The 12,484-nt window shown below is 35.9% G+C and overlaps 2 protein-coding genes across 8 annotated transcripts in view; one reads left to right on the forward strand and one right to left on the reverse strand.

Annotated features, from left to right (window-relative positions):
- card11 (caspase recruitment domain family, member 11) overlaps positions 1 to 12,484 on the reverse strand; it is a 104,834-nt gene that overhangs the window by 56,747 nt on the left and 35,603 nt on the right. For all 7 annotated transcript variants that reach the window (XM_062036616.1, XM_062036614.1, XM_062036615.1 and 4 more), the window contains 2 exons: positions 4,335 to 4,543; positions 4,046 to 4,183 (listed from right to left, as the gene is read on the reverse strand). In XM_062036616.1, the coding sequence (XP_061892600.1) occupies positions 4,046 to 4,183; positions 4,335 to 4,533 (337 nt within the window). In that variant the 5' untranslated portion in view covers positions 4,534 to 4,543. The remainder of the gene's footprint in view (positions 1 to 4,045; positions 4,184 to 4,334; positions 4,544 to 12,484) is intronic.
- Positions 10,297 to 12,484, forward strand: part of ap5z1 (adaptor related protein complex 5 subunit zeta 1) — a 55,551-nt gene continuing 53,363 nt past the window's right edge. Inside the window, exon 1 of the mRNA XM_062036619.1 lies at positions 10,297 to 10,399. Coding sequence (XP_061892603.1) covers positions 10,392 to 10,399 — 8 coding nt within the window. The 5' untranslated portion in view covers positions 10,297 to 10,391. The remainder of the gene's footprint in view (positions 10,400 to 12,484) is intronic.

Here is a 12,484-nt window from a genome sequence, read left to right on the forward strand (position 1 = left end):
TATTAAGAGACATGCTTACGACGCAGAGTTTAAACTTAAGACGATCAGTCACGCAGTAGAACACGGGAATAGAGCAGCAGCGACACTGACTCGATTAATGACGACTTCGACGAGACGGATCCGCCCAACTGTTTAATTCAGACACTGAAGAAGAAGAATTTGAGGGATTCGTGGATGAGGAATAACTTCATAAAGTGAGCTTTACATGTTTATTTTGTGTGTTGTGTTGTGTGACATTAACGTTTGAGCAACGTTGACTTATTGATATATTGTTATTGCTCTGCACTATTTCGAGTGTTACTATATTGTGATTGCACTAACGTTTGATTTACCATAACAGTATCACTGTTTTTTACGTGTTTATTGAATCAGGGAAAAGTTCCCCTCCACTATGTGATATAATCCTGCACTACCATGAGCTTATGTAACGAAATTTCGTTCTTATCTGTGCTGTAAAGTTCAAATTTTAATGACAATAAAAACTAAGTCTAAGTCTAAGTCGAAATGTTGCACTACATGTTATACCTTGCTGTTGTTAAAAGATAAACAAAACACCACGTCACTGACTTTACCTCGGGGAAAATAATAAAACAGCTGTCTATTCATTTTGGGAGTGAACAGAGTTGTCAGAACGCTGGTTTGTAATCTATTAATAAAGTTTGACTGACCTATCTGACTGTTTTGTTGACATTCCCTTTAGCGCAGCTCCATTTAATGGATGCATAGGTGCGCCTTATAATCCGGTGCGCCTTATATATAAACACAGTTTTGAAATATGCCATTCATTGAAGGTGCGCCTTATAATCCGGTGCGCCTTATAGTGCAGAAAATACGGTAATTGTAATATTATTTAAAAGAAAACTGGTTTTGTTTAATAATATTCCACCCAAACATTTAATAGAGTCAAATACAAATTAGGCAACAAGAAAATATCACACACTTCTCTTTTCTGAAGTAAAACTGTACAGCAGATATGCGCATCTACATCAACAATATGATTTGCATGAGTGGCTGGACAGGAGTGATAAAAAAATAAAAATAAAATAAAAAAGATTTTAGATTTTTTGAATCAATTAAGAATCGTTAAAAATAAGAACAGCAATTCATTTGAAAATCAGTTTTTTTGACACCCATCATTGTCACATTATTGTAATAATAGTAATATATAATTATAATTACAGAAATAAACACCACCAAAGGCTTCCCTATTGTCACCCACAAGTTGCAGACATTGTAAGTTTTACGCATTAAATGTAATTGTCCATCCTAAACAGTTATTTGTGTTGCAACACATTTGTGAACTACTGAGAGTGATCAACAGCGGTGATTGTTGTCGGTAAATGAGAGACAGTGAGAGGTTATCCTCACACTTCAACATCCCTAACATGTAAATACTGCCTCTTTGCCAGGTCAGCACTGCAAATGAAAATATGTTTTTGGTAGTCTTACCTTAGATAAATACATGTATGAACACATGTAAAATAGGAGGTGAGGACATTGATGTGTTGCAATTTTTTTTAGATACTTCACTAAACATAACTCATAAGGCTTAGCGCTGCAGACAGGAACTGGAAGTAGGTCTGAGCTATGCGGGATGATGACTATAACAGTTTGTCATATGAGCAATAAAGAGTTGGTATATGGTTACATGTTGCTGTCCCTGCTTCGTTTACACAAAAAACAAACACAAGTTTTGATGGGACAGTTGACGTGCGCGTTTGAGAGACTAATTTGAAACGTGAAAATGAGGTTGATTGATAGCAGTGGACAAAGTTTACAGACATAATTTGCGGAGATTAGTAGAATTTGCGTGAATGGGCGCGACCGCGGCATCGCAAATTCCTGGAGGGACTGAGTACAAGGGAAGTCAACCCTCTGTCAGAGAAGTGTTATCTACATATTTACTTCCAAAACAAGGTAAAAAAGAAGTATTTCTGACAAATTTCTTGCCATTTTTATGCTTCACACTTAAGCCACAGGTGTCAAAATCAAGGCCCGGGGGCCAAATCTGGCCCGCCACATTATTTTATGTGGGCCGCGAAAGCCTGGAAATAATATGCGTTAATAAAATTGTTACTCCCTCCAAGGTCTTAATCAAGGCTCAATTCGTTTGTTTTGCTCACAGACTTTTATTTTAGCCACGTCTTCTTCACGTTACCAACGATGCCAAATATAATGCTGTCAAAATTAATAAAATAAGCAAACAGAACTTACAATTAGTCTGACATCCAATAAAAGAAAACACATTGATTTCACATACATATGAGAAATAATCATACCTCATTAGCCTCATAAAGTTTATGTTCAATCCGAGACGCCATTAACCTGCGATGAGGTGGCGACTTGTCCAGGGTGTACCCCGCCTTCCGCCCGAATGCAGCTGAGATAGGCTCCAGCACCCCCCCACGACCCCGAGAGGGACAAGCGGTAGAAAATGGATGGATGGATGGACTCCATTAAAGTCTTCTCTATCAAACACTTGTTGTCTCATGCTGCTTCCCTAATTCTGTCACATATTAATTGTCCCCCGCCCCCAACAATGTGACCAAACCGGAACAAAAAATATATTCCCCTCTCAATTTACATGGGTTTTGTAACAAAAATGAAGTTAACATAAACTTGCATGAATTAACCCAAGGAAATAACTTTTTAATCACATAATGTGTACAATATAAACTTATATTTATGCATTGTATTTATTTATTCTCACCAACTATGAAATTATATAACAAATATACATGTTGCTTCTATCAGTAGTTACAAAAATGCTTAACCGTTTCTTACTAAATATATTTAAATGTTTTTTCCCTTTTGACATTAAAAATCATGTACTGCATGCAATTGCATATCTTTTAAAATTCCATATTATCAAAATCCAAATGTTATATTATCATGTATTCCAAAAATATTTCTTGTTAGAATACAGACAAATACTGTACTTAAATATCTGCTTGACTTATGATTTCAAAACAAATTATCAATCAAATTGTAGACTGTAAAATTGACAGTAGATTTTACGGTTAAATTCCGCCGACTGAGTTTTTTACCCAAAAATCAACTTTGGTACTGTTTTTTTCCATATACCGGTACAGTAAGACACTAAAACATTAAAAAAAAAAAAAAAAAAAAAAAACATTAAAACAACAAGATTTTACGGTAAAAAAAATCCAAAACAGGCAGCTCTGTTGCTTAGATTTTATCGCTAAAAACAGTGGTATTGTTTTTTCATTCCATTTCATTTATTAAATTTTTTTATATGCTGTAAAAAACTCACTGCTTTTACTGTAAAATTTTGGTGACTGAGCTGCCAGTTTTTAAAGTAAGATTTTAATATTTTTTTGCAGCTTATGTAAAACAATTTATTGTTACTGTATTATACATATACATGTATATTCATATATTACTCATTGTTAAAAGCCGCCCTCTGAGGGCAACCATAACTGCCCTCAATGAAAACAAGTTTGACACCCCTGACTTAGGCTATGTCTGCTTTAGTGAAAGTGAAAGTTTCATTTGGCCTCAGATGAACCGCATGTGCAGGAACGCCTTAATTTAAGGGAGGGGGGCCCAGGGGCTGAGGGGGTTTTGCCCCTCCTCCCCAAAAAAAACCTAAATACCACACCCTAATCCCCCACCCCGCTCTGAAAATACAATTTGTAAAAAAACAAACAAAGTAAAAATAGTATAACTCAACGGAACGGCAGCAATGCAAAAAATAATTTTGGTTATGAATGCATCTGCTCTGCGACGGCCCCGTGCACATCTGTGCAGAGGTCTGGTAGATGGCCTGTGCTTTTAGCTCAGTAGTCAGGACGCTCGCCTCTCACACCGGTGACCTGGGTTCCCGCCCCGCTCGGAGCAGTATGAAAAAACTATGCAGCCGAGAGTGAGAGAGTACACAGTTGCTACACGAAACAGAAATGTCTGTGATTGACAGCTATGAACAACAATCATTGCAATCAGAGGCCCCTGATAGGGTGGGGGCCCGGGTAAGCCCTTGCATTAAAGCGGTTGTGCGCATGAGAAGGAACTGTGTGTGTCTCACCAACGATGGTGGAGAAGCGACGCGTTGGATTCTTCCCCGTGACCTTTTTGTAGAGTTCCGGATAGTAAAACTCCAAGCTCTCCAGAAGCACCACACATCCTCGCTCCCCCTGCGAGTGGAGGATGTCAAGAAGCCGACCTGATTGGAGATATACTATCGTTATCAAATTTCACAACATCCCCACGTCATTCCCTAATCGTGTTAGAACGTGTATAAGGTAAAACAAAAAATCAAAGGAAAACACATAAGAAACAGAGAGAAAATAAAAGGATGTTTTCTGACAACATACTTGTGCGGTTAGCTTTGGAGATCAGCAGCGGGGAGTTGAGGATCTCGTCCTCATCCTGCTCATCCAGCACTTTGCACTGGCGGAGGTAAGGCGTGAGCTTGGACGGAGTGATGATGCGGCAAATTTCATAGCGTTTGCATTCCACGCTCTCCCACAGCGCCTCGACGTCATCGTGTATCTCGGGTGCGCCGTTTTCCATCTCACGCACCCTGAAAAGTGGTGGAAAAACAAAGTCAGGTTGACGTTCATCCCGAGTACATTTGTCAATGAATGGATTCTGGTACAAGAAAAAATGAATGATGGATAAAAAACAGGGAAGAGTAAATATTACAGACTGATTCAAGGAAGATGATGGTTGTGATGACTGGACACTTTACACCAGGGGTAGGGAACCTATGGCTCTCGAGCCAGATGTGGCTCTTTTGATGACCGCATCTGGCTCTCAGATAAGTCTTAGCTGACATTGCTTAACACGATAAGTAATGAATAATTCCGCTGGTAATCACAGAGTTAAAAATAACGTTCAAAATATAAAACATTCTCATGCATTTTAATCCATCCATCCGTTTTCTACCCCACCTGTTCGAGAAGTCGCATTAATGGTAAGAAGTATTTTACTTATTATTGAACGGGACAAGCGGTATAAAATGGATGGATGGATGGTTAGCTTAAGAATAACTATGTTATTCTGAGACTTATTATACTCTAAAAATGTTGGTCTTACTTTAAAATGCAGGCATTTAGTTGTATTCAGTGTTAAAAAATATTATATGGCTCTCACGGAAATACATTTTAAAATATTTGGCTTTCATGGCTCTCTCGGCCAAAAAGGTTCCCGACCCCTGCTTTACACCAAGGCTATCCCAGCAGGCACAAGTATTTGAAACAACGTTGAGAATTTGTTCAATTAGGTCCTGACGTTGAGTAACTCAAACAAAATGCTTTTTGACGACATTTAGTCAATGTGTTCTGACGTTGATTTGACCATTGAACTTTTGGCATTTCCCAACCAATATTCTAGAACACAAATACAATGTTGAAACAACATGCTTTTTGACAATGATTATTTAATGTCAGGTTGTGACGTTGTTTTGACCAATAAAATGTGGTCATTTCCCAACCAATATTCTACAACACAAAAACAACGTTGAAACAACATCCTTTTTGACAACGTTTATTTAATGTCAGGTTGTGACGTTGATTTGACCATTGAAATTTGGTCATTTTTCAACCAACAACGTAGATCCAATGTTAGATACACACATTGCCTCAATTAACAAATACAACTATTTTGCAACGTTGTTTCAAAGTCACTTTTTAAAAGGACATGTATCTATAATCAATGTTTATTCAATGTCAGGTTAGGATGTTGCTTTGACCATTGAAATGTTGGTCATTTCCAACCAATGTTCTACAACACAAATACAACGTTGAAACAACATGCGTTTTGACGACATTTATTCAATGTCAGGTTATGACGTTGATTTGCCCATTGATATCTGGTCATTTCCCAACCAACAACATGGATCCAACGTTGGTCATCAACGTTGTCTCAATTTACAAATACAACTATTTTGCAATGTTGTTTGAAAGTCAGTTTTAAAGAGACACAAATGTATAACTTAGACTTAGACTTAGACTTAGACAAAAATAATGATCCACAAGGGAAATTGTTCCCCACAGTAGCTCAGTTACACATGATGGAAAGGATAATGCAAACAAGGGCACAAAAAGAGGGCGAAAACAAAAGGTATAAAGTAGACTAAAAAAGTACCATAGTAGCAATATAAAATACAACATATATGTAATATTTACATACTATATATACAGTATATAATATATACTGATATATTATATTATTATATTTTTATATAATACATACAATATATAACAAATCCCAATTACCATGTACAATATTACAGTATATGTAACAGCTAATAATCAACGTTGTATCAATGTCTGCTGGGATGCTGCCCATGAACGACATCAGACACACAAGTTTGGTTTAAAACTTGATCTTTGACCAGCAATTTTGCATTAGAAATCATTGTCCTACTGCGGGTAGGACAATGATTTATTTTTCATAAATCAGGCAAAATCCAAAAATACAGGAGAGTGTGCCGATAACACGGGTAGCTATGGAAAAGCTAACGGGAAAGCTTGGCATCCGGAGTTCCGTCTGCATCTTGGGGAAACGATACGCGCATTAACATGCTACCCCGCCGTAACAATGACTATATAACATGGATGTGCTCATTAGCTTTACACAGTCCTTCTAAAATAATGTGGGGGGGACACGGTGAAGTGTCGGAGGGGTCTGAAAGGCAAGGGATTTCCAGTATTAGTGTCTTTTTTCTTTCTTGAACGATACACAAGCCTCCAGCTAGGTGGCAGCACTGATCGAAAGGTTCAACCAGCAAATACATTGAAGTATACTGTACATACATAACTCTTCAGTTTATCGATAATGAGGATATGAACAAACAAATATTGTCAGGTTCTCATCGCATTTCAATATGGGGGGTGAAAAAAATATGTTCCCAAGGGGGTGCTTGACAAAAAACTATAGAGAAGCACTGGCTTACAGGAAAACTACAATTTTATTGGAAGTTTTCCTATCATACACAATCCTTATGTAAGACAAGCACACATATTTTTTTCTTTTTTGATGCATTCTAACTCGCACATAAACGCTAGCAAAAGTCAGCTAACAATGGAGGCAGAGGTAGTCGCTCTATTCCACCTACAAAGTGCTCTAAAAAACATCCATTAATGTTTTATATACATGCTGTAAGTATATATGTAATGTAGTAACAGGCACATTCATAATAACATGTAATATTTACATGTTTTGCTCATTTTAAGCATACGGCAGCATTTTAATTTCACATACGCATAACAACGTTCGCTTTTCCCTTCAAAAACAACAAATACTATTAATCATGTAAGACCTAATGAGAGATAAATATGACTACTTTGGGACGAATGAAGACCCTGAACATTATATTTTTAAGCCTGAATATACGGAGGATGAGGTACAAGTTTTAGAAACAGAGTTCTAGACAGATTAAGCTTCAGTGAAACACTAAGGCTACGTTCACACTGCAGGGTCGGATGTCCAATTCGTGGCCGTTCACCTTATTAAAAAAAAGGGATTTCTAATGTGAATGCAATCTGACCCACATGCGTACATGACGTCATGACGTCACACGCACTGCAGTGTTTACTGAAGTAAACATGGCTTCCACGCCAGTCAGTCTCAGTACTAGCGCATTTGTGGCAATTTCAAGGATTTGGTGCAATAAAACTCAACATTTTCTTAAGTAAATTAGTAGAAGATTAAGAAGTAGTTTTAAGAAAGAACAGACCAAGTATCTCTGACAGTTTTACTGGATATTTTGCTTTGATGTCTGCTTGAAGAGTGTCTATTGGCGAGCAGTTGGAGACAGAATGAGTAGTGGAGCTTACACAAGAGTTTCTAAAACATTTTATTGTCACCTGTTTTCTGCTCCGTTGTCAACTATTAATTTTTGTAACCGTCTATTTTGGCAAATAATTGTGACGCTTGTCGCTTTTTGATGACGTTCTGGCCGTCCTAGCGCGGGAGCGTTCACATTGAGGACGCATCGCATATATATCCGATTTATATCCACGAACGAAAGAGGCCTGGGTTCGATATGAAAAATTCCGAATTGCACTGTTCACATGGACATGAAAAAATCAGAAAAAGGTCACGTATGGGCAAAACATTTGGAACTGACCTGCAGTGTGAACAAGTGCTAAGTGCTAGATAAGATAATACAAACTATGAACATAATAAAACAATCACTTACTGTACAATGTCTGTTCTCACTATGATGTCGACTGATGGGATGTTTACATCTTCCAGTTTAAATAAAGAATTAATCATAATCCTCACACATGTAAAAAAAAAAAAAAAAGGAGTTTGTGTCTTTCTCGCGAGTTGACCAACTTCTCAGTTTACGACCACAACCTTCCACTAGTGTTGTCCCGATACCAATATTTTGGTACCAAAATGTATTTTAACAAAAAATCTTACGGTACATTAAACATATGTATCTTATTGCAAGTGTGTCCTTAAATTAAATAGTTAACATACAAGACAACTTGTCTTTTAGTAATAAATAAGCAAACAAAGGCTCCTAATTCGTCTGCTGACCTAAGCAGTAACCTATTGTGTCATTTATCATTCTATTATTTTGTCAACATTATTAAGGACAAGTGGTAGAACATTTATTATTAAACTAGTTGTTCATATCTGCTTACTTTCTCTTTTAACATGTTCTATCTACACTTCTGTTAAAATGTAATAACCACTTATTCTTCTGTTGTTTGGATGCTTTACATTAGTTTACATTAGTTTTGGATGATACCAATAAATGTAGGTATGAATCCGATACCAAGTCGTTACAGGATCATACATTGGTCATATTCAAAGTCTTCATGTGTCCAGGGACATATTTTCTGAGTTTATAAACATAACATAAAAAATAAAAAAAAATAAAAAAGATTTTGTGATGCTAAAAAATGTAAACTTTAAACTTTTTAGAAGCGGCATAGTACCGAATATGATTAATTAGTGTTGCGGTATTAAACTAATACCGGTATACCATACAACCCTACCTTCTACTATACTAGTGAGAGGCATGATTTAAAACTAAAAGTAGTTTGTCTGCGTTAGCGCTTATAATAATATCGCTAATACTTAGTCAATATTCAGGTCATAAGATGTAACTGGAGTATTGTTGGTGGTTTTTGTTTTTTACAGGGCTTTAGCACGCAATAGAGTACATACACTAGCTGCATTATTAGCCACCTCATACATGTCGTATTTCACGAATTAGAATGCAAAAAAGAAAGAAAAACATAAGTGTGCTTATCTTACATAGGAATTGTGAATGATAGGCATAATTCCCCAAACAGTGCAGTTCCCTATTAACATAACATCTATAAAGACAGCCTTTATTTGGATAATGGATACTCCGTATATTTACGATGCGCCTAAGGGGGGTTTCTTCATTTTATGCGACGAAACAATACTTTTCTTACTTCCATATTTACATTTTCAGCTCTATCTTCACGTTTCACAACCCGGCCTTTTCGTATGGTGCACATGCACAGTTGCACACAAATACACAGTCTGCATTTGCATATTGTAGCTGAGCTGCAAAACAAATACCGGCCATTGAATATACTGTATATTCCTGTGCATGTAAACACGCCTGTTTGCATACAACTGGAGTATTTGTTCATGTGCATCGTTTCAGAACATTGCTACTACTGACTGATGGGTTAAATTAAATAACAGGATGGCAGATATATTTCTCATAAGCATAGTTAGGGTAGATGACAGCTGTTTTCATAGATCAATGATGAACTACATTTCAAATTGCAGCCTGCGGGAAGACAGTAATAACACAAAGCCTGTCAAGGTGAAGGTGTTACCTGAGTGTGTGCTGCAGGGGTTCGAAACCACAAGAGCGCAGTCCACACACACACCTCTGCACACACTCGTACGCACTCCTCTACAAAAACCACACATATGCTTCCTCTTCTCTTATTTTAGAGTTTGTTTTTGAGAAAGCTCATCTTTGCTTCCTCTTGTCAAACCAGATGTGAGTAGCAGCCTCTTTCGGGGGAGTTTATTTCACTTTCATACCAACTTTTCTGTATTGGCAACAGCTTTACACAGCATTTTTGAAAATATAAGTCAATTGTATTTATGTAGCACTTCTCACAAGCAGAGAGAGCTCATCAGGTGATTGAAGTGGTAACCAGTACAATCAATATAAGCATATAGCATGATGGAACAACAAAATTATACATTTGATTTTTTTTTTAAATTACATAATAAACATTTTTATAATGGAATATTACGCGAATGCACACTTAAACAAATGTGTCTTTAACTTCCTTAAATGTCTTTTTAATTTTGTACAAGGTACAGCAAGCAGAAGGCGGTCAGCAGAGCGCAGTGACCTAACAGGACAGTGAAAAGACAACGGATCTACCAAATAAACAGGAGCTTGGCCATTGATGACACTGTAAGTGATGGATAACATTTTGTATAGTATCCTAAAATTAACAGGTAGCCAGTGCAAGGGCATTAAAACGGGAGTATAATGACTGAACTTATGAGATCTTGACAAGAGCCTATAGCAACAGCGTTCTTAATTAATTGCAGGCGAGCTATTGGTGTTTTGTTGAGACAGGGGAAGAGTGATTTATACAATAGTTGAGACGTGAGGAAACAAGAGCATGAATTATAATTTCTAGTTCGGAATAAGAATTTCTGGAAAAAGTTTCTAAGGTGGGAATAGCAGCAGCGGGGTATACTTTTGATGTGCTCATCAAAAAACATGGAGTGGTTAAGGGCGCACATTTGTACCAAGAGATATTGGGCAGCTGGCTATTTTCGCAAATTGCCGTGTCAGGGTCAATAATTAACACCTCCATTTTAATGGCAGTCAGCTGAAAAGTATTGCTAACCATCCGGTCTTTAACTTCTGTCAATCATTTAGCATATTCCATTCATGTGTCCTATCGGGTTAACGATAACTGAAAAGTCTTCCATGTATGTATGTGGTATGAGATGCCTTAAAAATTCTTAACGACATCACTGAGTGGAAAAACATATATATATATATATATATATATATATATATATATATATATATATATATATATATATATATATATATATATATATATATATATATATATATATATATATATATATACTGTATATATGTATATACATATACATATACATATATATATATATATACATATACATATATATATACATATATATATATATATACATGTATATATACACACATATATATACATATACAAATACATATACATATATATACACATATATATATAAATATATATAAATATACATATATACACATGTACATATATACATATACACACACATATACACATGTATACATATATATATACACACACACATATACATATATATATGTATATATATATGTGTGTGTGTGTGTATATATACATATAAATAAATATGTATGCATATATAAGTATATATATATATACACACATCTACATATATATATATTGTATATACTGTATATGTGTGTGTATATACTGTATATATACATAATATATATAAACATACATATATTACAAAACATATATATATATATATATATGTATATATATTACAAAACATATATATATATATATATATATATATATTTGCAGCTAGAATAGTCATTTACCACATTAGCAATGTATAGAGTGTATTTCTTTAAAGTTAAGACTAGTTCAAAGTTATCTTCATTGAAAAGTACCTAAATCAAGTATATGTATCACAGTGAAATATTAGTTTAAGTAGTTTAAGTTTACTTTTGTAAGTCTTAGTTTCTACTATTATGTTGTGGCGATCAATAAAGATATTTAGCGAGTGGGACTTAAGTTTCCGCGTTACTGTAAGCGTGAACAGTGCTAACACAACAGGCGCCTAATGTTGCCGCCACAATCAAGTTGGCCAACTTTTGGCAGAACAACTTTTTGATGGACTTTAATCTTCAACTTCTGCCTCATCAATAAGAAAACATCTTCACATTAGGGAGATTTTGACGCAAGTGATGTCAAAAGACAACGGCGGGACGTATCATTGCAGCACTTAATGCTAAAAAAACTGCTACAAACAAAGAGCTGTTAGCAGCTGTCCAGGCAAAAGCGCAGAAATGTAGAATGCTAACAACACAGTTAATGATCGTAGATGCAACTGTCAGGTTGAACAAGTTTTTGTAGAACAACTTACACTTACTGTGGTTGCAGCACATTGGTACAGGGAAGTCGGCAATTTCAAAAAGAAAGTCATTCCCGTTATCAGCACTTCTTTTTTTTTGGCGCACTAAATCAGCCACATACCATGTATTGTTGGAAGTTTACCTGTATATGTGGTAATTATGTTGTGGTGTGTTTTTTATGAGTTTTTGTATTACAGACCTGTAAAGTTGATTATCATACACTACCGTTCAAAAGTTTGGGGTCACCCAAACAATTTTGTGGAAAAGCCTTCATTTCTAAGAACAAGAATAGACTGTCGAGTTTCAGATGAAAGTTCTCTTTTTCTGGCCATT

The sequence above is a fragment of the Entelurus aequoreus genome, linkage group LG25 (assembly GCF_033978785.1).
Source record: "Entelurus aequoreus isolate RoL-2023_Sb linkage group LG25, RoL_Eaeq_v1.1, whole genome shotgun sequence".
NCBI lineage: Eukaryota > Metazoa > Chordata > Actinopteri > Syngnathiformes > Syngnathidae > Entelurus > Entelurus aequoreus.